The sequence below is a fragment of the Myodes glareolus genome, chromosome 6 (assembly GCF_982192425.1).
Source record: "Myodes glareolus chromosome 6, mMyoGla1.1, whole genome shotgun sequence".
Lineage (NCBI taxonomy): Eukaryota > Metazoa > Chordata > Mammalia > Rodentia > Cricetidae > Myodes > Myodes glareolus.
Genome location: NC_142031.1, coordinates 1,156,330 through 1,182,303, shown reverse-complemented (window position 1 = coordinate 1,182,303; position 25,974 = coordinate 1,156,330). Strand labels below are relative to the sequence as shown.

The 25,974-nt window shown below is 48.0% G+C and overlaps 1 protein-coding gene across 2 annotated transcripts; it reads left to right on the top strand.

The window, feature by feature from the left end:
• On the top strand, positions 1–25,617 carry Nadk (NAD kinase). 2 transcript variants are annotated; one of them, XM_048416927.3, is made up of 11 exons: positions 1–127; positions 11,168–11,370; positions 13,506–13,589; positions 19,157–19,286; positions 20,362–20,470; positions 20,596–20,681; positions 21,876–21,978; positions 22,497–22,636; positions 22,769–23,026; positions 23,420–23,502; positions 24,061–25,617. In XM_048416927.3, the coding sequence occupies exons 2-11, from the start codon at positions 11,192–11,194 to the stop codon at positions 24,218–24,220; spliced, it is 1,332 nt and encodes a 443-aa protein (XP_048272884.1). In that variant the 5' UTR covers positions 1–127; positions 11,168–11,191; the 3' UTR covers positions 24,221–25,617. The 2 variants fall into 2 exon arrangements, with proteins under 2 accessions (XP_048272884.1, XP_048272878.1); XM_048416921.3 differs by lacking the exon at positions 1–127 and adding an exon at positions 1,529–1,689.
• Positions 25,618–25,974: the final 357 nt, after the last annotated feature.

Here is a 25,974-nt window from a genome sequence, read left to right as displayed (position 1 = left end):
AACTTAAGAAAACCCGTCATCTTCCTACCCCTATTTTGCGTCTCCACTGTGCATGGATCTGTTGTTTTTGGAAGAAGAGGACCTGAGCCTCAGGAGTCCCCACCAGAGAACATCCTGACTGCAGCAGGTACGGGGGCCGTGGGGAAGCCTGGACATTAGGCAAAGCCAAGGGTGCCAAGTCCTGCCAAATGGAACATAGAGTGAACATCTGAAAGCCCTGGTGCAGTAGTCACACCGCTGATGTGTGAACTGGGTTCCGCCAATTTAGCATACCTCTGGATCAATTACAAAGTCAGCTCTAGTGGCCTTCTGGGCCTCCCTTCTTCCCTCTTGAAGCTGTGGATGAGGCACACTGTTTACAGTCACCTCTAAACTGTCAGATTTTTTTTTTTCCAAGACAGGGTCTCACTATGGTACCCCTGGCTGGCCTAATTCCTAGAGACTCTGGGCTCAGTGCTGGAATTAAAAGTAGTGAACCACCACACCCAGTCAGCTGTCAGGTTCTTAAAACTACAGGCCCAAATCCTGGACACTCTACTAAGTGTAAAAGGCCGCGTAAAGTGCCTCAGGCCCACGTGAGCACAGGTGCCCCTGGTACAGCTGGCACCTGAGTTCTGATTCTGAATACTTTCAGGTCCATGCCCTGGTCATTAAGAACAACAGGGAGGCGGGAAGCAGTTGGGCAGTCCATGCGTTGACCCACAAGATCCTGGAACCTCGCCTGCAGAAATCAGTGCTGGACATAGGTCAGGGATAAAGATCAGACCGCAAGGCAAGGAGGTAAAAAGCAGGCAAACAGCGCGAAGGAATCTGGTGTTGCTTTCTCTGTGGCTGCTGAGACAGCCAAAAGGCCCAAGCAGCTCCTTTCCACCTCCGGCCTCTGTTTGGCTTCCCTATTTTGCTTCCTCTCCCTCACCTCCCCCTTCTGTTCCGTCTTCTCCACTCCGTCCCCGCCCACTCTGCCGCTCTGCCTAGGTTCTCCACCCTTTTCCGACCTTCCTTCCTCGCCTCCCGTCTGCCCCGCCTCCTCCCCTCCACGCCGTTCCCAATCCCCAACCCCAATTCCTCCCTTCGGCCCCTCCCCTCGTGCTGTCTCTCTTCCTGCCCTCGTCTTCCTCCAGTTCCGTTACGCCCCGCCTCGGCTTCTTCGCCCCACCCTTGCTCTGCCTTGGCCCCGCCTCCTCCCGGTCCCGCCCCTTCTCCTCGGCCCCGCCTCTCTCTTTGTCCCTCCTCCACCCCAGTCCTGCCCCCTTCCCCTCGGCCCCGCCTTCACCGCGGTCCCGCCCACTTCCTCTGGGCTCCGCTTCCTCCCCGATCCTGCCCCCTTCCTCTTATCCCCGCTCCCTTCCCCTTGGCCCCGCCTCCTCTCTTGGCTTCGCCCCGCCCTCTGCAGGTCGCTCTCCCACAGCCCCTGGTCCCGGGTCTACCAGAGGCCTGTGCGGTTAGGCCGCCCATCTCTCTAGTTGCGCCTGCGCGGTCCTCCCCACGTGCTCTGCAGCGCATGCGTGTGGCTCGCGCTTGCGCACTGCCAGCCGCGGCTCAGTGCTGCTTGGTGGTGCCGGACTCCGGACCGAGCGGCTATGGGTTGGCGGGCGGCTGGGTCACTGAGGGCCAGGTAGCAGTAGGGCGGCAGGGACCGCTGGCTCGGCCCAGCATGTAGACGTCCACGCGGGTGCGCGGCAGCCGACGGTGAGTGCGGGACCTTGGGTCACCCTCTGTCCGGCGTCACTCGCCGCCGGAGGCCCGTGGAGGCCGGGTCACAGCGCCGGCCCTGCCCACCTGCCCGAGGCCGGACGCTGGTGGCATTGACGCGCCTCTCTGCGTCCGAATGTGGGCTGCGGCCAGGATGACGCGTGGTCTCGGGGACTAGCCTGTGGGGCAGATCTGAGAATCCGGCCGGGGAACGAGTCAGAGGTTCGGGTCCCGGTGGCAGCTAGGGAGGCCTCCGTTCTGTTCTTGGCCCTGGCTACTTGAGCGCACTGTACCGTGGTCCACTCAGCTCCCCTGGTCTTTCTGGGATCTTAGCAAGCAGGAGAGGGCTTGGCATACAAAACTTCAGAAGCCAAAACTAGTGCAAAGTAGGAAGTTAGGCGTTTCGTAACAACAATCGGGGTGTGGAATTCTCCAGAATCACATTTTAAACTTGCTGTCCAGTACTTGCCAGAAAATTCCAAAGTCCTGAATTCCTAGAGGCGAGTGTCTCTCATGACTCAGATGTCACGTTCACAGGCAACTGGTCTTGTGCTCTGGCTGCTTTCTTAATTGTGGAACTAGGGCGTGCCCATTGCAGTCCCAGGGTCTGTTTTTCCTTAGTCAAAAACCAGCCTCTCTTACCAGCTCTCCACCCAAGCAAAGAGCTTTACCCTCGCCTTGATTTTGAATAGGAAATTATCTTTCTTTTCTTGTTTGCTAACAATCTCTATTTCAGTTCAAAACTTATGCATTTGGCTTGACTCTTGAGAAGAATGTTTTTCAAAACTATGTTCATTTCATGTATCAAAGCTGGATTTTGCAGGCCTGATGGTGGCATCCTTGCCTTAGTAATTTAAGCATCTTGCTGAATGACACACTTCAAGAACCTCAGTTTCCCTCCCAACATTGCCCTCCTCAGCCTTTAGTGACCTCCTGTCCCTTGGAATTTCTTGTAGCATTCTTGTCCTCAGCCATCACTTCACTACGACTTACGCAGCCCCTTCTTGTGTTCTGGACAGCCATCGGTGCCAATATACTGCCTGACCAGGTAGCATCATTTGGAGGTGGCATCTCAAATTGTTTCTGCCTTTTCTCCTTTGTGGATTTATTTATTAAAACAATTGGCAGGGCTGCTGTTTTGTTCATTTTGTCTTATTTGAGGTGCTACACAGATCCAGTCCAGATCCTCACACATAATAGATGCTGTTCCACATACCCCTCCTTTTGGGTAGAAATGACTAACAGATAACAGCAGTGTTTAGATTAAGTTGATATTTCAGCACTCTAGGCTTCACTTAGAAGATGGAGAGAAGCAAGTGGCTTTCCTTTACTTTTTAAAAAATTTATATGGACGTAAACATGCTACTGCTCACGTGTAAAGCAACTTTGAAGAGTTGGTTTTCTCTTTCCACCTTGTGGGTTCCATAGATCAAACTCAAGACATTGGTCTTGGCAGTAAGTGCCTTTACTTGCTGAGCTGTCTCTGATCCTTAATATGCTTTTAGACATAGCCTCATGTATCCCAAGCTGGGTTCTAACTCCCTGTGTAGCCAAGGATGACTGAACTTCTTGTCCTTCTGTGTGTCCTTCTCCATGCTAACACTGTAGGCAGAAGCCAACTGTATCCAGTTGGGGTTTTTCTTGTTGTAATGTGATGTTGGGGATCAAGCCCAGGGCTTTGTGTGTGTTAAGCAAGCACTCTACCAACTGAGCCACATTTCCAGGCCTCAGGTGGTTTTACTGTTTAAAGTTTTCTTTTCTTTTTATGTGTATGCATGTATGTGGTTATGTGCACGTGAGTACAGGTGCCTGGGAGGCAGGAGCAGGGTATCAGATCCCTTGGAGCTGGTATTACAAGTGTCTGTGAGCTGCTCGAGGTGGGTTCTGGGAAGGGAATTCAAGTTCTCTGGAAGACAAGCAAGTGCCTTAACTGCTAAGGCATCTCCAGCCCTGCGAGTGACTTATTATAAGGGAGTGGATTCATCTGCATCTTTCTTACCTCAGATCTGCGTATTACCTGGTACAGCAGCAAGAGAAAGTCTGTGCAGAAAGCTTAGCGCTGCCAGAAGGAGCCTGGGAGAGCAAGAGGATGGGCTGTGGCCTCAGGCTCCCCTTTCTGTGCTATTTTAGCTCAGTTAGCACTTAGCACAGGGCTCTGGCCCTCCAGGAGGCTTCACTTTTCAGTCCTGGAAACATGCTCATTGTGATGGTTGCTTATCATTTTGCATGGTTGCCATGCTCCTGGAGCTTCCGCATGAGAACTAGTAAATTCATAAAAACGATGTTCGGGTTAAGACAGGGGTACATTTGTGTAACATGAGGGCCGGCTTGCTTGGGGTATCTGTCCCTCCCAGTACCCCACAGCCGGCAAGCAACAAAGAAAATCACACATAGTCTGCATTAGGTTATAAACTGATTGGCCCATTAGGTCAGGCTACTTATTAGCTCTTATAACTTATGTTACCCCATTATCCTTATCTACATTAGCCATATGGCTTGGTACCTTTATCAGCTGTCAGCTCACATGTTGCTTCTTTGGTGATCTGGGCAGGAATGGTGGAGGAAACTTCCTCATCCCTAGCCTTCTCCTATTCTCATTGCCCCACCTCTACTTCCTGTCTGTTTGACCCGCCTATACTCCCTGCTGGGCCAATCAGCGTTTTATTAAAATACATGATTGACAGAATACAGACAATTCTGCACCACATTTGTACACTGGACCTGGCTTGCTTGCTTACTTTATTTGTTTGTTTTAGTTTTTTGAGGCACAGTTTCTATGTGTAGCCCTGACTGTACTGGAACTCTGTAGACCAGGCTAGCTTCTGCCTGTCTCTGCCTCCTGCTGGGATTAAAAGTGTGGGCCATCATTGCCTAGCTCATTATTTACTTATTTTGTTTTTTCAAGACAGGGTTTCTTTGTGTAACTGCTCTGGCTGTTCTGGAATTCACTTTGTAGACCAGAATGACCTCAAACTCAAAGAGATCTGCTTGCCTCTGCCTTCAGGGTACTGGGATTAAAGGTGTGCTCTACCACCACTTGGCCTCTTTTTTTAAATTATTATTATTATTATTGTTGTTGAAACAGTGTTTTACTATCTGCAGCTTACTATGTAGACCAGGTTGTCCATGAACTCACAGAGAACCACCTGCCTCTTCCTCCCAGTGCTGGGATTAAAGGTGTTTCACCACACCTTACAAGTGTAGTATTTTTAAAAAGAGTTGGGACAAATGATTAGTGGTTAAAAGCACTTGTTGCTCTTATAGAGGAAATAGGTTTGTTTCCCTTGACTTCTATTAACATGGTGGTTAACACTTGTAAGCTCCAGTTTCACAGAATCCAACACTCTCTTCTGGTCTCTATGGGAACTGCACACATGGTACATACATACAAGCAGGCAAAATACCCATTTATATAAAAATTAATTTTTTTTAAGACTCCAACGACAGGGGGTAGGAACCTGAGCCCAGGCAGTGGTCACTTTTTCTTTGCCTTGAGAAACTAGCAGTCCAACTCCAGTGGACACAAAATAGGGTGTTACAATGTTCTCTTGATAATTCTTCCTCTTCACTTTTATTCTGGCCTCAGTCTGGGGTCGTAGTCTCCTCCCCGTGAAATGGGACCGCAATCCAACCACTGAATGTGTTTGCATGACAGAATGGTCTTGTATCCTGTGTTCTGCATGTCTAGCTCTGTCTCCAGGAAACACAAAGCTAAGGCCTGGAAGACCCAACAGTCCATATCGTCCAGCTGCTTGGACAAAGGCCAAGTGCAAAATGCACCAGAGTCTGTCTACCCTCATGACCAGGAAAAGGCTGTGCCTTAGCCTAGCCATATTCTGTTAGTGATGTGCTCAGAATCACTGTTGGGTCTTTGCAGCCCTAAGTTTAGAGATGCCTGTGGCACCCATTATGATGCTATCTTCTCCTACCTGGTCTTCAGCTCCATGCTGATGGGGTGAATTTGGGCTTTAACACTAGAGCAGAGCAGGCAGGGGGACCTGGACTCCATCATTGGATCTGTGCCACTGCCCAGCGCATCCTGTGTAGACACTTGCCCCAATAGTCTTTTTTTTATATATTTATTTATTTATTATGTATACAATATCCTGTCTGTGTGTATGCCTACAGGCCAGAAGAGGGCGCAAGACCCCATTACAGATGGTTGTGAGCCACCATGTGGTTGCTGGGAATTGAACTCAGGACCTTTGAAAGAGCAGGCAATGCTCTTAACCTCTGAGCCATCTCTCCAGCCCCCCAATAGTCTTTTGTGACTGTTGTCCTTTTGACAAACCACTCACCCTGCCCAGTAGTGACCCGATAGGGCACTGTGAGGAAGGCCAGCACAGGGCACAGAAATCCCACAGGCCTTGGCCAACATAATAAACCCATGGTATCCACCGGGGAGCAGCTTTTCTAATTTTTAAAATTACATTTGTTTACATGGTTTTTGTGAGTAGGGCTGGGTTCAGATATGTACAGCCTGTCTGTGGAGGTCAAAGGAGTTGGTTTTCTTCTGTCATAGTGTGGATCACAGGGATTGAACCCAGATCCTCACATTTGAATGTGTGTGTCCAGGAGTGGACTGAACCCAAGGAGATTAAGACTTGGGCATATGGTCATGGAGAGAGGATGAACTATATAGTGAGGCCGTGTCTATTAGTATATGCACGCATTTTCATTTCTTTAACACTACCATAGAAAAAGTAAAATGGGTGTGATAACATAGTCCTGTAATCCTAGTTACTGGGGAGATGGGCAAGAGGACCAGAGGATTACACGGTCAGAGACACCTGGATCACAGGGTGAGACCCTGTTGTGTTTTGTTCTGGTTTGTTATAAAAAGGCCAGTCTGGTGTGCACACTTTAATCCCAACATTTGGAAGCCAGATGCAGGCCAGGTGATCTCAGAGTTCAGGAACAGCCTGGACTACAAAGAGAGACCCTGTCTCAAAAAAATAAAAAATGGAAAGAATATATATACATTCATATGTGTGTGTGTGTGTGTGTGTGTGTATACTTATGTGTGTATGTATACACACGCACAAGTTGGGAGTGCAGCTCAGTGACAGAGTACTCCAGCAAATGTAAATCCTTAGGTTTAATTCTTAACAACAGAGTAAAAGATTTTAAAGGCCGTAATGATTTTTCCCCTATCATTTTCTAATAGTTTGATTGCACACATCTGTCATCTACTTTGAGTTAATGTTTGTATGTGATAGGAGGAGGTAGTTCAGGGGCTGGAGAGATGGTTGAGGTTAAGAGCACTGGCTGCTTTTCAGAGGTCCTCAGTTCAATTCCCAGAAACCACATGGTGGCTCACAACCATCTGTAATAAGATCTGGTGCCCTCTTCTGGTCTGCAGGCAGAACACTATATACATAATAAATATATATGAACACCCATATATAGTAAATATATATATTTGTAATATGTATATACAAGATAAATCCCTTTTAAAAGGATGTTTTTAGTTTTTTGGTCTTTTTGACTGGCTATCCACCTGTTTAACACCACTTGAAGGATCTTGTGTGATATTTTGATTGTATTCTGACAAATAAAGCTTGTTTGGAGTCAGGGCGGGGCCAGCCACTAGTTGACCATAGAGGTTTTGAGGTCCCCAACGTAACACATATGAGAAGGAGATTAGATTCAGGGATCTTTTTTTGAAAAGAAAACTGGGATATAGGATAAAAGGGTAGATTTTTTAATCTACCTTTTTTTTTTCTTTTTCTTTTCCCCCTGAGACAGGGTTTTTCTGTATCTTTGAAGCCTTTCCTGGAATGAGCTCTTGTAGACCAGACTGGCCTCGAACTCCCAGAGATCCGCCTGCCTCTGCCTCCCGAGTGCTGGGATTAAAGGCGTGCACCACTGTCGCCGGTTTATTTTTTGTTTTGTTTTATGACCATGTTTCTCTGTGTAGCAATAGCTGTCCAGCAACTCTTTCTGTAGAACAGCTCAAACTCAAAGTGTGAACTGTACAGAGAGAAACCCTGTGGTGGAGGAGGCACTAATGGACATTAGGGCCCTGCCCTATGACTCACTTCTTCAGGGGCCCTTCTCCAGGTACAGTCACAGTGGTAGTTAAGGCTTCGAGAGAACTTCAAGCAAGGTGCTGGGCCTGGTGCAACTCTGTATCCCAGCTACTTTGGAGGCTGAGGAAGGAGGATCACAAGTTCAAGACCTGTGTGGGTAACAGAGAGACTCTGTCTCAAACTAAAACAACTTGGGGTACCAGCTCAGTGGTAGAGCATTTGCCTAGCTTGAGGGAGGTCCTGGGTTCAGTCTCCAATACTGCTAGTGCAAAAGAGAAGCATTTAGATCATAGCACTACTTCATCTGTGATCTACACTATCTTCCTTTCTCTTTTCCTCCTCTCTCCTTCCTTTTTTCCTTTTGACTGGATTTCTCTATGTAGACTAAACTGGCCTTAAACTCAGAGGTCCTCCTACCTCCCCCTGAGAGCTCTATTAAAGGTGTTTGTCACCAGGCCTGCTACTTCTCTTTTTGATGGCAATATTTTTTTTTTTTTTGGACACCAAATATTCTGTTCTCTATTTGGTGTATAGGGGTTTCCTTTTTAAGGATGGATTATGTTGAGTGCATGCTTGTAGCACACTGTCCAACCAGACTTCTAGTTATCCAGGACCTTTTTGTATAGTGTTCCTAAGCACGAAGCTGTGATATTTATGTTGTTTTGTGTTTTACCCCATTGCAGGCTTCCTGAGGCAGGGTAGTAGGTCCGGTTTGTCATTGACCACAGTGTCTAAAATGGCACTGTGGCTACTGTCCCCTTCCTCGCAATCCTTTCTGAAGGTTGAGTTTTTTGTTTGTTTTTATAGTCTCCTATGTAAAGCAAGCTGATCTTGAACTCATGATTCTCCTATTCTGCCTTAGTTCCTTAGTGCTGGGATTTCTGCCATGTAACACTATGCCAGGCTCTTTGAAGGTTCTTTATACTCTCCTTACAGCTAAAGAAATACCTCAGCGGGCTGGAGAGATGGCTCAGCGATTAAGAGCATTGCCTGCTTTTCCAACGGTCCTGAGTTCAATTCCCAGCAACCACATGGTGGTTCACAACCATCTGTAATGAGTTCTGATGCCCTCTTCTGGCCTGCAGGCATACATGCAGACAGAATATTGTATATGTAATAAATAAATAAATAAACAAACAAACAAATATGCCTCAGCAGTTAAGAGCAAATACTGTTTTTGTAGAGGACCAGAATTTGGTTCCCAACACCCATATCAGGCAGCTCCTGACTTCTATAGGCACTTGCACATGTAAGTACATTTACCACACAGACACGCAGCATATTCACCTAATTTAAAAAAATTAAAAATCTGAGCCTGGCCTTGGTGGCCACGCCTTTAATCCCAGCAACTGCTGAGGCAGTTGACAGAGTTCAAGGACAGCCAGGGCTACACAGAGAAACTCTCAAAAGACCAGTGCATACGTACATAAAAAATAACTAAATAATAAGCCCAGTACTCAGGAGGCAGAGGCAGGTAGATCTCTGTGAGTTCAAGGCCAACCTGGCCTACAAGAGCTAGTTCAAGGACAGGCTCCAAAGCCACAGAGAAACCCTGTCTTGGGTTGGAGGGGTGGGGAGAGACCATAGTGATATGTGAGGTCAGCCTAGACTAGATGAGGCCTATCTCAAAAATACTCCCACCCCCCAAAACGTTATCGGTGTGTCCTAGTTAATATCAACCTGATACAGCTTCGTTTCAAATGACTCATCAGCCATTGTGGGTGGAACTGTGCCCTGGGTGCTCCTAGGTGTTACATAAGGAAGCTGCTGAGCACTAGAGCAAGTCAGTGAGCAGATTTTCCTCATGGTTTCTACAGGTTTTTCCATGACCTCCCTCAGTGATGGCTGGGAACCGGATATGGATATGTAAGCCCAGTAAATCCACTCCAGAAAAGAAATGAGGCACTGGGATCTTCACAGAGCTCTACTTTGTCTACCCTGGTTCTCTGTAGACCAGGCTGACCTCAGACTCAGACATCCTCCTGCCTCCGCCTCCTGGCTTCATGGGCTCTCATTCCCAAACCTAGTCTTCTCTGTTGAATTGTTTGTTTTTTTTTTTTAAGATTTATTTTATTTATTTTGTTTACAGTGTTCTGTCTGCATGTATGCCTGCAGGCCAGAAAAGGGCACCAGATTTCATTACAGATGGTTGTGAGCCACCATGTGGTTGCTGGGAATTGAACTCAGGACCTCTGGAAGAACAAGCAGTGCTCTTAACCTCTGAGCCATCTCTCCAGCCCTGTTGCATTGTTTTAGAGACAGGAGTCTAACTGTAGCCCTGGCTGGCCTGGACTCACAGAGATCTGACTGCCACTGCCTCCCAGATGATGGGATTAAAGGCGTGCGCCACCGCCGCCACCAGTCTAGATCCTTTGGTTCTGTTTCCAGTTTTATTAGTTCACCACCACTCATCCTCAGAAAATCCAGTTTGGTTCTAGGGAAGTAAATAAACTTCGTGTCTGCCTGGTTTCACCATCTGGATGTTGCCTGCCCATGTGGCATCCCATGCTGGCTTTGACCCCAAGCAGACTGAAAAATGTGTTAAAACTCTAGGAGGAGAGGGACCTTTTTTGCTTCCTCCGTCTTCCTGATTTTCTCGAGCCATGGCATCAGAACTGTATACCTTCATGACATTTGGGATGTGAAGCTTCCTTTGAGAATTATCACAGTTGAGTTCTGATGACTTTGATTGTTTTTAGGGGTGCAGCCCAGTGCGTACCGCTTTTCTGCAGCTGTTAAGACTGAAACGTGTTTACTGTGCTGCTGTCCACACCACAACCTTACATTTTGATCTTACTTGTTTGGCCACAAGGGCTGCTGTGTGGTGCTGTGTCTACCTTCCAGGGACCCTTTTATCTAGTTGTGATGGAAATGCTACAACTCTGTCGTGGTTATTTTGTCCTTATTCTCCGCTATCTTCAGATGGATTCAGAAACACCAGTGAGGGTTGAAGGCACATCTTAGTCACAGAACACTTAGCTGGACCGCGCTGCCCTGGTTGCAGTCTCTCGCACTGAGGATAAAGGTCAAGGATTCTCAGTTCTTAACTCTTTAGGGCAAAGGTAGCATATTTTGAGGAACTGTGGAAAATGGAAACCTGGCAGTTTCTCTACTGTTGCACGTGACTTTCCTTAGGGAATCTGTTACCTGTTCACCCAGATAGAAAAGTGGTCCCAAGTCCAGCAGTGAATTTACTGAGGTTTCTTACAGGAGCCTGGGTGACTCAGTTGTTTCAGTAGAGTCTTTTCCCAGCAATGTTTACCTTATACCTTCAGGGAAGGGAGGGGCCTCAAGACTCTCCACCCCCTCTCCCTCCTCCACAGGGAATGTCCTGAGGATCTGTGGGAGCCTTGGCAGGTAACCACAGTGGTTCAGATAATCACATCCTACATTTCCTTGGGTGCCACTCACATGCATTGACTTTCTTTACTTTATCAATTAAGGCGTCGGTGTTTTCTCCCTCGACTATGGAAATGGAGAAAGAGAAGATGAGTGTGAGTAAGGAGTTGAGCCCTGATTCTGCCTCCTACCACTGCTCAGCTTGTCATGGGGATGAGACCTGGAGCTACAACCATCCCATCAGGGGCCGGGCCAAGTCTCGTAGCCTATCAGCCTCGCCTGCCCTGGGCAGCACCAAGGAGTTCAGGTAGGACCAGGAGTCCCCTCTCCTCTCATGGTATGATGGGACATGTTAGATCCTCACAGAGGACACGGCCTGTATCAGTGTAGATCAGCATTGCTTAATGTGAGTTTTGTCCATAGGGTGGGGCTGGGCACTGCCCAAGCGATGCTGACCTTAGAGGGATCAAACATTGTCCACGAGACTTATGCTGGGCACTTGTTACCAACTAACATGTGCCAAGTATAGGCTGCACTGTGTTTTCTTTTCTGACTCAGCACAGAACCACCCATCCAGAGTCATGCTGACTTGAGGGTAAGCTGAGAAATCCTGGTAGTGCTCAGTAAAAGAATTAGGTGCTGCTGGAGCAGGGGCGCTGCTGTGACCAGGGCCTTCGGGTCTCACGGGCGGGTCATGGGGCGCTGCCTTCCTCTGCTGCGGCATAAAGCCTCAAGGGAAGAAAGATCACCTGACAAACATGGGGTTCCACTGACATCAGGAGGTGTTCTCACTCATGGTGACAATAACTGTTAAATTTTAGGTGGGTGCTTGCCAGAGACCTGTGAACTGTGAAGGTAGGTTTTCTAGTGAGGAGCCATTTTAACGTCATGGGGTCTTTTCTGTGAGAAAGATGGCAGCAGTGGAGGGACAAGGAGCTGCTTCAGGTTCTGTGTAGAAAGTTCTTTCTGTGAGCGATGGCTCCAGCAAAGGCCAGGTGGCCAGCACCTTTGCTCTGGGTGCACAGCTGAGCACGGTGCCCTGTGTTGCCTGTGCCTTCTGCACTGTGTTTGTTCCCTGCCAGCTTTGGGCAGAATTGCCTTAGTTTCTGGTTTGTGTGGGTTTTGGCATAACATTTTTTTATTCCAGGAATGTTGAGCCTGTGAAAGTGACCATAGGTCAGGGCAGCTTCTGTAGCTGGTGGCTGATGCCCTTGGGCAGTGTGGGGACAAGCAAGTTTTCCCATACAACCTATCCTTCAAGAAGGATAGATGGACTGCCAGTGCTGACTCTTGTCTTTTGCAGGCCCTAAATTTCCTGCCTGGTAGCCTTTAAGTTTCTATAAAAGTTGATATTTGTGATATTCTGCATAACTTTTTAAAAGTTTTATGTAAATAACCCAGGCTTCGTGATTCACACTTGCAGTCTTAGCACTTACAAGGCTGAGGCAGGAAGATCACGAGTTTAAGGCCAACCTGGGCTATAGACAGAGGCTGTACTTGAAAAAAGGAGGATGAAAGGGAAAGGCTTTATGTAAAACCCTAGCTCCTGTTTAGTCCAGAAAGGTCTCCAGCAACCAATCGACTCCTCTCCCGTTGTCAGCTGTCTAGTCTGGCCAGGCTCCATGACCCTGGACGTGGCCCATCTCCCAGAAGCAGAGCAATCTTTTATCTTTTATCTGCGTCATCAGGACTGGAAGGTTTTGTGGATTTGGAGGCAGACAGCTGAAGGAGAAAGCAAGTTTGGAGACTGCTCTTGTTACTCAGTGTTGTCCTCTTTGGGCTGTGAAGGGTTGGTGAGACCCCAACACCTGAGTGCAATGTCTCAAGAAGAGAAATCTCAATACTGTTTTGGTTTTTGTGCTGATCTCCCAGAAGCACAGGGAGCCCTGACTGCTGCTGTCCTTGGCTGTGGCAGGCACAGTGAACCTGTGTTTGCATGCTTAACTGGCTGGGTCACTTTTGAGGAGGGAAGGCTGGGTGCTCAATTAGTCTCCGTGTTATAGATACATGTGCTCTAGAGCAAATATTTCTGCTAGAATGTTCATCTAGATTATTCAGGGTGGTGCCAGGTTTTAACTCCCGATTATAGCCCACAGACCTGCTGAGAGGGACTGCCTTGGGTCCTAGGCTCATGCCAGCCCAGTGTTTTCCTGTCTCTTACTAGACTTGTGCCTTCTTTGATTTTGGGATCAGTGTCCACAGGAGCCTTTCCAGGTCAGCTTCTATGTCTCATTACTGCCACAGGGAGCCTGAGCAGCAGCGAGCTCTGACATAGCATCCTGGACCAGGGCAGGATCTTCTGGGCCTGCCATGTGAATGCTCTGGCTGATGGAGCTAATGTCATTTGGGTTTCTTGGAGTTTGACAGGGTCTGACACAGCCCATGTCTGTCTTGCTGCCTGTGCCCTCCTACTTTGACATTAACCCCCGCTGTGCTCCACAGGAGGACCCGCTCTCTCCATGGGCCATGCCCAGTGACCACATTTGGACCAAAGGCCTGCGTACTACAGAACCCCCAGACCATCATGTAAGTTTACCAGACTTGGCAGGGGGTATATGTGTGTGTGCGTTGGGGGGGGGTGGTCCTGGTGATTATTATGGGATTGCCCTGTGTGGGGTTCTGAGTTGTTTAAAACAAAAGTCAAGCAGTTGTATTTCAGAAACTTTCTGTATTCAGAGATGCCTAAGTGGAGAAGCTCAGCTGGTGATTTCTCTCCCGTGGCTTCCAGAGGCAGAGGGCAACACACCTGTAATCTGGCACTCAGTTTGAGGCAGAAGGATCTCCAGTTCCATGCCAGCCTGGATCACAGAGTCAGACCCCATCTGAAAAACAAGAACAAATAAACAAACCAGGGAGAAAGAGAAAAGTGTTGGATAACTGAGGACTGTAACCATGGATGCCAGGTTCCTTACTGTGCCTGTCCTGCACAGGTTGCATGGGATCAGTGTGAGATAGTTGTGAGAATCCGTTCTAGCACAGTGGTTTCTCCTTTCATTGTTCCACAACTAGAAATGTAAATTTTCTTTTTCGACCTGATTTTAGTTGCTGGAAAGTTGTCTCTCCTTGTTGGTATGTGTGTTTGAAGGGTGGGTTTGCCATGCTACAGATGAAACACAGGCCTTGCATGTGCCAGGCATGCACTCTGCCACTGAGTTACATCTCATTCATTGTGCCCTTCACAGCTGTCACTGGGTATGACAGCACCTCGGAGTAGAAGCTCCCTGACCTCAGCAGTTGTGTATCTCGTTATTGCTGTCATCCCAAATTCTGCTTAGCATTTGATATTTCCAAAAGAGCGAATGTGTTGTCACTGTGTTCTGCATAGTGTTTAGTTGTGTTTCGTCACAGGGTACAGAAAAAATAAAAATCACTGAAGTAGGTTGATACTACTGCTTTGTATTTTAAAACTTTAGAATGTTAGCCAGGTAGTGGTAGTGCATGCCTTTAATCCCAGCAGAGGCAGGCGAATCTCTGAGTTTGACATCAGCCTGATCTACTGAGCAAATATGAAGACATCCAGGGCTACCCAGAGAGTCCCTGTCTCAAAAAAATATGCAAGCTCCAGGCAGCCATTGAGCACACCTTTAATCCCAGCATTCGGAGGCAGAGGCAGGCAGATCTCTGTGAGTTGAAGGCCAGCCTTGTCTACAGAGTGAGTTCCAGGACAGCCAGCAGCCAGGACTGTCCCACAGAGAAACCTTGTCTCGAAAAACAAAAAAACAAAACAAACAAAAAGCAAGCAACAAGCAACAACAAATGATTAGAATGTCTGGGCCAGTGGTAGCTCCGTGAGTAAAGGTACTTGCTGTCCAGCCTGACAACCTGAGTTCAAGCTTCAAAATTCACATGGTGGAAAGAGAAAAGATTGTCTTCCTACTTCTGTACTCCTTGTCACACACACACACACACACACACACAATCAACCAATCAATCAGTAATCCCAGCACTCTGGAGACAGACACGGGCAGATCTCTGTGAGTTCAGGCCCAGCCTGATCTAGAGAGTGAGTTCCAGGACTATACAGAGAAACCCTGTCTCAAAAAAAAAAAACCACAAAAAAAAACCAAAAAAAAAACCCAGCCAAATAATAATAATTAGAATTAGAATTTCATGACTTTTGTTTTTGTTTGGCCCTCATTGCTCCCCATTCAGAAACCTTTGTTATTTGTACATCCAGAATCTGTTCCAAGTTCTCCCTTTCCTTCAAAGTAAATTGTGTGAAAGGGCCACATGTGTGGCTGTCTGGGAGGTGTGCTTGGACTTGTTAGGTAAATATTAGCCTGAGTGTGTAAAATGGAGACACTGCATGTTTGTTCTTGTTTCATAGGCAGGTGTAGTAGATGGGGCTAGTGATGTACAATGGGGCTGAGCCAGGGCGATTCTGATTTCCCCTCAGAACACACGTGCCTATGCTGTACACCACCATGTTCTGGTCTGTATTAGAGACCTGACCCTAAGCCCATGGTTCTCAAACTTTCTAATGCTGAGACCCTTTCATACAGTTCCTTATGTTGTGGTGATCTCTAGTCATAAAATCATTTCATTGCTACTTCATAACTGTATTTTTGCTACTGTTATGAATCGTAATGTAAATAACTAATATGTAGAATATCTGACCCCCAAAGAGGTCCAGACCTTCAGGTTGAGAACCTCTGCTCTAAGCTTCCTTTCAGAGATGACAGTGCTGTTGCTTGTTCTGCCACCTCCAGGCCATCCAAGGAACTGCAGGGTTAGTGTAAATCTTAGTACTGATGCTGTTCTTACGCCCTCAGGTCTGAAGGGATGCTAGTATTAGTGCTTTTGAGGCAAAAATTTCCAGTGCCTGTGTGTTCACAGAGCAGAATTACGAGTTATTGCTACTGCTAAATATATGTCACGCAAAGGAAGGGGTGCTGACATCTTGTATACTCCCTATCTGTACATCCAGCAATTATAATCACACCAACACCACACAGTCTCCTAATATCTACTGTGACCTCACTGTCTATCACACATGTGGCCACCCAAGCTCCCCACCACCCAGAGCTCTGGGCACACCCCCTGCCCCCTGCTCCTAGCCCCTCGTGCCTGCCCACCACTTCCCAGTGTCCTCCTGGTCTCTTGTGTTTGCCCAGTACCAGCTGCTTTTAGCCACTTCCTGCACAGCCTGACACTTGCCCCTTACGTAAGCCTTTCCAACAGCCAGTTTTTGCTTGTTCGTATAATTTATATATGTGTGCCTGTGTGTGTTATATCTTCACCCTATGTATAATTTATATATGTGTGTATATATGTGTATGTGTTTGCTTCACCCCGTGTATAATTTATACATGTGTGCCTGTGTGTGTGTTTGCTTCACCCTATGTATAATTTATATGTGTGTGCCTGTGTGTGTGTACTTTTACTTCACCCTGTGTATAATTTATATATGTGCCTGTGTGTGTGTGTACGTTTGCTCACCCTATGTATAATTTATATGTTTGTGTCTGTGTGTGTGTTTGCTTCACCCTATGTGTAATTTATATATGTGCCTGTGTGTGTGTTTGCTTCACCCTATGTGTAAAATATATATGTGTGTGTGTGTGTGTGCACGTTTGCTTCACCCTGTGTATGCAGCTTCCCATAGAGGCCCGAAGAGGATTTTGAACCTCTTGGAACTAGAGTTATAGGCAGTTGTAATATATAATATATGTAATATATAATAGATGTTGGTGCTGGGAACCAAATACAGGTCCTCTGCAGGAGCAGTGTGTGCCATTTGCTGTCCTGAAACTTCCCCTAGAGACCAGTCTGGCCTCAAACTCAGATTCAACTGTCTCTGCCTTCCAAGTGCTAGAATTAAAGGTGTATGCCAGCACACCCGGGAAACATTAACTGCTGAGCTATCGCTCCAGCCCCTCACAGCTGGTTTTACTTAGATATCAGCTACTTAGACCAAGACACAGTGTGGTCTCCAGGCCATTATTTGAGGTCAGGAAGTTCAAGTGGGGGTCTGGGGACTGGGTTGGTGTCTAGAACAGGCACTAACCTGCCTACAGTCATTTGCTCGGGCTCTGGGATGCACAGTTCTGTCACCTGTGTCTCTGTGACTTCCACGTATCAGTGTAGGGCACATAGTGCCTGTGTTATAAGACTGAGGGCTTCATATGGTTCCCAAATATTCCCAAGATAGCCTAGAGCTTATCATGAGGACTTTTCATTCCCTTCTTAGTCTGAGGCATTTTGAGGCTGTGTTTTCCTATGGATAAGTGAGACTCTCAGCCTCTGTTAGTTATAGCACGGTGGTCATGCATCCCTGACTGGTGTGGTAGATCTTTCAGAGCTGGTTCTGACAGGCCATGGCCTGCCAGCTCCACATGGCACCTGAAGTTCAGACTGCCTAGAATGGCCAGCATTCCCCTTTAGGTGACCCAATAGGAAGTTGAGGAACTGGTTTGTGGTCACAGGGAGGGCTTGGCATCTTGACCTGTATATACTAGTGCTGGTGGCACATGCTGAACCCTTCTGAGCTTTGGGGCTGAAAGTTGTGGGCTGAGCCTGCCTGGGGCAGCCATGACACACACATGGGCAGGGCAGGGTGTAGGGTGGGGACTTGGAGCTCTGGTGGGGCAGAGGGTTGTGATCACTCAAATTCTCTGGAGCCCAGAATTCAGGAAGTGGTTGCCTTTCACCTGCAGCCCTTTCACCTGCAGCCAGCCTGAGAACTCCTCCCCGTGGGCGGGCCCTGCCATTTCCAAGCTCCCAGTTCCCTAAGTAGTCAGGACGCTGGCCTGCCAGAGGCCTGCTGGGCAAGTGTCCTGGTCCTCCCCTAAAAGCAGGGAGTTCAGGCTGGCCCTCTTTGCTCTTAAAGTTAACCTCCTGTTTTTTTCATTTTTAAAGTAGATGGTTAAGCAAAATGGTCATATATTCAGAAGGAAGTCTACATTTTATTTATTAATTTTCTCAGTTTAGAGAACACTTCTGTAGGACCTTTGACAAGGCTTTTACATTTGGCTTTCAGTTCTGAAGATAGAAAAATTAGACTTACAGTGTAATGCACAACTAGGAGCATGGTAGCCAGGCAGGGCCCTGTGTGTGCCTGCTTGTAGCACTGAAATGCTGGGGACATGCCTGCTGTCTCCTGGAAGTCGTGAGCGCTACAGCAGGTGGTGAGTGAGAGGTGGCAATGAGCGGCCCCTCCCCTCCCAGAAATGCCAGAAACAGGTGAGTGCTGTGACCAGGGTTCCATGGTCATTTTGTGACCTGTTTTTAGTAGTTTGTGTTATAATTTCAAAATTTGGTAGTGGTTTTTGGTAGTGGGTTTTCATAGACTGCCAAATATGGAGCCTTTTCTTAATTGAGAGAAATTGTGTTGGACAGGGAAAATGATGTTTCGGAAGTAAGATTACCGGGCCAAGCATGGTACCAGGTTGTGCCTTTATTTCCAGCACTTAGGAGGCAAAGGCAGGTAGATCTCATATGATCTCAAGGCCAGCCTGATCTTATATAATGAGTTCCAAGCAAGTCAGGGCTACATAGTAAGAACTTGTCTCAGTAGATAAATGAATAGAGAAAGAAGTTAATAATTAAGAGCCAGCCAAGTTTATGGCATCGAGAGGTGGTAGGCCACACACCGTCCATGCACATAGAAGGAAACATACACTCTAAGGTTCCTGGGACTGGAAACCATCCACAGTAGACCCCAGGACAGAGGAGCTGGTGTCCTCACTGGACTGACAGACAGGCTTTTCCCTCTGCTCTTCCGTGCCACCCCTGACCCCACCAGGGAGTGTCAGTAAGGAAATGAACATAGCATGTGTGATTTGGCCCATGACGGTGATTACAGGTACAGTTGGTGAGTGGGGTGCCCAAGGGGATATAGCCAAAGCCATGTGGACAGTAGCTGGGCAAGGGGTCTTCAAGGATGGTTGCTCTGGCTCCATTGTGTTCCTGGCTTCAGGCTGCAGGATGGCTAACAGCCATCCCTGGAGGAATCCGGTGCTAATTCTATGTACACAAGTTGACAGTGCATTTTAACTTGTTCTTGGTGTGGTTATTTTTATTTTTTCAAATTGCCTGCTTCTTTCCTCAAGGAAAAGATGACTGCTGGTATGAGCTCTCTTCTCTCCCTAAAGGCACATCCAGGACCCTGCAAGCCAGCGGTTGACATGGAACAAGTCTCCCAAGAGTGTGCTTGTCATCAAAAAGATCCGAGACGCCAGCCTACTGCAGCCCTTCAAAGAGCTTTGCATGTACCTCATGGAGGTAAGGCCAGCAGGTTAAGGCTGTGCTCGGGGTGAGGCACCCTACTCAGGAGTTGGGAGGAGACTTGTCCAGAGTGGCCTCTTCCTTAGCTGTCTGAAGCATTCTTAAAAGTTCTTACTAGTCCACAGTGCTGGAGGCTGGGAAACTCAAGGTGGAGGAGCTGCATCTCGTGAGAGCCTTGTAGTGATGTGTCAGGTGTTCACGAGGGACTTGTCCCAGGGCGTTGCCCCACTTCCTTTTTTTGTTTGTTTGGGGTTGTTGTTTTCCAACACTGGATTTCTCTGTGTGGTGTTGACTACACTAGAACTCAACTTTGTAAACCAGATTGGCCTTGAACTCACAGAGATCCACCTGCCTCTGTCTAATGCGCTGGGATTAAAGGCTTGTGTACCACCACCCCTTGGCTACCCCACTTCTAAGATACTAGCAATGCTAGCTCTCCTGACCTCAACCTCCTAAGTCATGCTGCAGCAGTTAACCCTCACCTGAGTCCCTTTCATGTTGCCTGTAATACAGCTCCCAGTCTGGGTGAATTTTAACAAAAAGAGATTTGTTTTAGCTTGTGATTCTGGAGAAGCAAAGTCCTGGGCCACATCTGATGCTGGCCATCTTCCTTGCAGAGCCCAAAGGGATAGGACAGCATATGGAAGGAGGTAGTATGTTCCTGTATGTGAGTGCACATATCTTCTGCCCTTTCCCTCTCCTGTGAAACCATCAGAATGCAGTGGTGCGGCTCTACCCTGATGGCCTCACTTCTAATCACTCCCTAGAGGTGCCACCCTCTCAACATCTCAAAATCATGTTGCTTTTTAGTAGATGACTTGGGGGACACACCAAACTGTGGCATAGCTGTCTGGTTCCTGAGCCACTAGGTTAGAAAGTGACTATTTGAGAAGAAGCTTCGATGATATCATGAGTCAGAGTTTCTGGCTACATAACAATGAAGTGAGCAAGCTGGAAATGACTTGCTAGCTAAGGAAATAGGTTTTTTCACCCCTGACCCAATGTGGAAAGGCCAGCATGACCTGGGCTACTGAGGGCTGTGTGGGGGCTCCCATGTATGCTTTACTTCCAGGAGAACAACATGATCGTGTATGTGGAAAAGAAAGTGCTGGAAGACCCTGCTATAGTGAGTGATGAAAGCTTTGGACCAGTGAAGAAGAAGTTCTGCACTTTCCGTGAAGGTGTGCTGTCTCGACCTCTCCCAACTGGCAGAAGCCATTAGCATTCTGCCTTTGTTGGCATCCTCATGCTTGGGCACTAGGGCTTTTTATGACAACAGTTCCCAAGATTTGTGTCTGCTTTCTAGATTATGACGACATTTCCAACCAGATAGACTTCATCATATGCCTTGGAGGAGATGGTACCCTGCTCTATGCCTCCTCTCTTTTCCAGGTAAGGCTATGTTTCGGGGTACTGACACATTGTTTGGGTACAATGTGAGAAGGTGTTTTCAGGGTGTAGTCGCCTTACTCTTTATCACACAGCTTCATACTAGAAGCCATAAGCTGCTTAGTGTTCTTACTTTAAGGCAGTGGTTCTCACCTGTGGGGTCAAACAACCTAAGACCATCAGAAAACACAGATATTTACAGTCAGATTTATAACAGTAGCAAAATTACAGTTATGAAGTATCAACAAAAATAATTTTATGTTTGGGATCACCACAACATGAGAAATTGTATTAAAGGATTGCAGTATTAGGAAGGTTGAGAACCACTGCTCTAAGGAGGTAGAATTTTTTTTTCAGCCCAATTATTAGCAGTAAAGCAAGTTTGCAAGTAACTAGTCTTTGGGGTGAATAGAAATGAATGGACATGCTCTGACGGTGCTGGGCTGGTCAAGGAGGGAGAGCAGTAGTGTGGGGAGACTCCCTGAAGGGTGACCACGTGGCCACAGACCATACCCTCTGGGAGAGACTTGGCACTGCGGAACTAGTCTAGAAGCCAAAGTCCCAGGCTGGTAAGGGCAGCAAGGAGACATTGGAACCTCTCTGGTCTCACCCTCAGCAAGGTAGGAGCTGGCCCATGGTGTGCTAGAAGAGTAGGCATTTTGGCCTTGAAGAAGATGGTACCCTAGTGGGCTGCCAGGACAGAACCCATCTAGCTGTGTAGAGCTGGGGGTGGAGTGGAGGTTGGGGTTCTCCCAGCAAGTTGTCATCTGTGCTTTGCTGCAGAAGTTTCTGGCCACAGACTGCAGGCAACTTGTACTTGAACCTTGGTTTTTGCTCAGCCCCATTTGTATTTAGATGGGGCCTAAATGATCTCCATTTTTCTTCTTCCATTCCCCAGGTCTCTGCCAAGTCTGCCTACCTTATAGCCTGTGTATCTCTGTAGCCACGGTCTTGTATCTGGTGCTGGCCAGATCTTCCCTATGTGACCAGTGAGCTGGTCTGGGCTTGTTGCTTTTGTTTCTTTTTGGCCCTTCCCACCCTGTTCTTACTTCTTGGGGAGATGGCACCATCCTGCCCTGCTCTGGCTCTTCTACCTCTTGCCTTGCTCATGCCTACCCATCCCCAAGGTCCACAGCTATCGACAGTTTGGTGTTTCCTGGGTAGCCCAGCAATGCCACCTGGTCTCCTCACCCACAGGGCAGTGTGCCTCCTGTTATGGCCTTCCACCTTGGCTCCCTGGGCTTCCTGACTCCGTTCAACTTTGAGAACTTCCAATCCCAAGTGAATCAGGTGATAGAGGGTAAGTTGGAATGTTCTGGTTCTCTCAAAACAGCTTAGGGCTTACCTCCTTCTTGGTTATGTTTTTATTGCTGCTGTTTTTATTTTTAATTTTATATGTATAAGTATTTTACCTGCAAATATGTCTATGTACCACATGTATGCCTTGTGTCCACGGAGGTGTGGGATCCTCTGGGACTGGAGTTACAGATGGTTGTGATCCATCTGTAGGAGCTGGGAATTGAAACTGGGTCCTCTTTAAAAGTAGCTAGTGCTCTTAACCATTGACCCATATCTCCAGCCCCCTTGGTTTTTTTGTTTTGTTTTGTTTTTTTCATATTTAATATTTAATGATATAGTTTCAAGATTTGGAGATTTCTAAATTTCAGATATTTCAAACACTCCTTACTAAAGTGGGAAATCTGGCAGCACATGGCTGCTCAGGGTGGCTTTGGTGAAAGGCACTGAGGTCACTCAACGTAGAACAGAAAGGTGAAGGGCCCCAGCTTGCCTCCCTGAGCTGGGCCCTGCTGACCCCAGGGAATGCCGCGGTCATCCTGAGGAGCCGGCTGAAGGTCAGGGTGGTGAAGGAGCCCAGAGACAAGAAGAGAGCCATCCATAATGGCCTCAGTGAGAACGGCCTGGACCCAGAGGGCGGAAAGCAGGCCATGCAGTACCAGGTCTGTGGAGACGCCCCCAGCAAGGGATCAGGGTGGGGTGCACTCGGGCTGGGATCCCTGACACCAGGATAAGAAACTTTGGGTGAACTTTACGTGTTTATGATAGTGCCATGGCCTTGTCATCTCTTCCAGGTCTTGAATGAAGTAGTGATCGACAGAGGCCCCTCCTCATACCTGTCGAACGTAGATGTCTACCTGGATGGACACCTCATCACCACTGTGCAGGGCGATGGTGTGATCGTGTCCACCCCGACGGGAAGCACAGCATATGCAGCTGCAGCCGGGGCTTCCATGGTCCACCCAAACGTGCCGGCCATCATGGTTACACCCATCTGCCCCCACTCGCTGTCATTCCGGCCTATCGTGGTCCCAGCAGGGGTAGAGCTGAAGGTCAGAGCAGTCTCCCTGTATCTCCTCTGGTCTGTGAGTCTTTTGACCCTGAGCCAGCAAAAAGCAATTGTTGCTACCTCAGCACCTGCCACCTCCAGAAGGCGGTGCCACTCCCAGCGCCTTCACACGGGAGCCCTGCCTCTCAGCTAACTTTGCTACTGTCCGCGGTCTCTGGCTGCCCTCTGAGTGTCCAGCCCACCCTCATCACAGGCCACTCAGGCTAGTTTGTCACTAGCATGAGTTCTAATGACCATGTCTAGGAGGTAGCGGCCAGTCTTAGAGCACTGATGTGAGGCTGAAGTTATTTCGTGCAGGGATTCTGGAGGACCCGAGTAGGCTGGGGACACACCCTGCATGCCTCGAGCCCACTTTTGTTCCTGTTCCACCCCTTAGATTATGCTGTCACCTGAAGCCAGGAACACTGCATGGGTGTCGTTTGATGGACGGAAGAGGCAGGAAATACGCCATGGAGACAGGTGTGGGGCTGCAGTGCTGGGCGTGGGCTGACCTTGTTTTCTATCATGTGGTGTTAGTCACTAGTGGGTGACCTGTTACAAAGCATGGTCATGTGTAGATGTAGTAGGCTTGTAGCAAGGCCATGCCCCTTGGTTCTTGTTATACACAGAGACTAGACTGGTCTCAGCCTAGATCTAGGGAGAGTCACCTCCAGCAAGGCTGTCACACTGCCTTTGACCTGCAGATGAGAGGTCCATAGCCTCAGATAGCGGTGCACTGACTCAGGCTAACCCCTCTTTTTCCTGGATGTGTGGGTGTGCTGCCAACAGCAGTCACAGGCTCTCGGAGGGACCAGCAGAGCCGCTTACATATTGGCCTGGTCGTTCTCCAATCCCCACCCTGCCTCACCTCAGAAGTGAAAACAGGGACAGAGTCTCTGTCTGATCCTCTCAGGATCCAGGGTGGCTGCTTCCATTTGGACAAAGTGAAACCCTGAGAGAGGCCTTGACCTAGGGAGAGTAGTTTGTTACTTGAAAAGGCACCCGGCTTACACAGACGTATTTCTCTTTCCTTTAAAGCATCAGCATCACCACCTCCTGCTACCCGCTGCCCTCTATCTGTGTGTGTGACCCTGTGAGTGACTGGTTTGAGAGCCTTGCCCAGTGTCTGCACTGGAATGTTCGAAAGAAGCAAGCTCACTTCCCAGAGGATGAGGACCAGGATGAGGAGGACAGCTAGGCCTCACTTCCCAGCCTCTGACCTGAGCCCTCAAGCCCTTGGGGGCCTTCCTTCTCTTGCTCTCCTGCTGGCCTTCTGGCCGACCTGGCCTTGACAAACCACATGGCTGTCCAGGCACCTCTGTGTCCTGCCTGCCTAGCTGGGAGAGCTTGGGTCTGCCTTTTGACGAACAGATCAGCTCTTTAATGTTTTTAAACCTCTTCTTCATTTCTAAAGAAGCAAAATGAGAACTGGGCTGGGTGTCCTACATCTCTCCCATGGGCCCCTGAGATCCCAGATCAGGAATTCCCATAAATCAGTCTGTTGAAATTCTGAGGGGGTCAGAATGAATTGATCTTCCCTTTGATTCTGAAATAAATGTCTCAGCCAGAAATCTTCCTTTAGCTGCAGTGCTTTTCCCCAGGGACTGTACCTTTCCCTTGCATCTCTTGGGGTCACCTGGCAGCTTTGCTATGGGTTGGCAAGGCATGTGATGGCTAGGTGCCTCTTAAGTCTGGCCCAAGGCCTCTGACTCCTCCCGAGCAGAGGCCACACTACACAGCCATCCATCAACGTCACATTCCTCATATCGCAGGGCAGCAGCTCCCGAGACATTTTAAATCCTGTGTACACTTTTTAGAGATTATTTTAAACTTTCTGAAGTGATTATGTACATATTTTCTTGTACACACTTTGTGAAGATTTAGAGGGGACTGCCTGTTGTCCAGTGTTTACATTGTGTCCAGGACAGGGCTCCGTGCGTCTACTCTTCCTTACACAGTGGCCACAAGGGTTTTGAGACCAACTCACTATTGACATCAGGCTGTGGGCCTGCCCTCCTTCCACAAGAGTCTTAGGTTTGCATCTGAGCAGCAGCCATGTGGACGCCACACAGACCCTAGAGCATTTGTGGAGTCACTGGTCAGCCAAGGTGCCGCAGTTGTCTTCACCTCTTATGGCGGGAGTAGGAAGAGAGAACTGCCCATTCTTAGCCTTTCTCCCAGGGTTTGCCAGCTGCTACAGTGCTGACCACACCGAGCTTTTTTCTGCCTGTTAAAATCAGGACCTCCCGGGCCCTTGTTGACCTCAGCACGACTGGAGCCCTAAATGGTCTTGTATCAGCACTGTTAAGTTGCGGTAGCTTGTCCCCAAGATCTGTGCTGTTCATCTGTTATAGTAAGCACAGCAGGCCTCTGTGGTCCAGAGGAGAGCAGGGTCTGCAGTATGGGCCATGCATCCAAAAAGCAAGTGTTGACAAGTCTAGAAGCAGCTGCTATCAGACTGATCTAGAACATGTGGAGTTTTCACATAAATTCTTAATGTTTCATATTAATATCTTAAAATTTGTTAATTGTTAATGAAGGCCTTATTACTATTTTCAGATTCTTTCAATAAATAAACTTGTTTTAAAAAAATAAGTAGCAGTTTTGTCTTTTTGTAGCCAATTCCTGTACTCAAGGGCATCCAGCATGGTCTCCAGAGGCCAATCTATCCACAAGAGAGACCCTGACTCTGGGTTGGCTAGGTGCCTGCTCTAAACCAATATAGCATGAGGAACTGGGGGCACAGCCACCTCTGCAAAGAGGTGGTCGCATGTAGAGCCCAAAGCTGGGATAGAAAGGTGACTACCAAGGCTAAAGACTATGGCCATGCAGGCTCTCAGGTGTAGTGTTCCTAAGTTAGAGCACCAAGACCAAAGTGGACGTGAGTCTGAGTCCCAGTGTTGCAAGGGGGTGAGGGAAAACCACCTGTCCCTCGCCCGCCAACCATCCAAA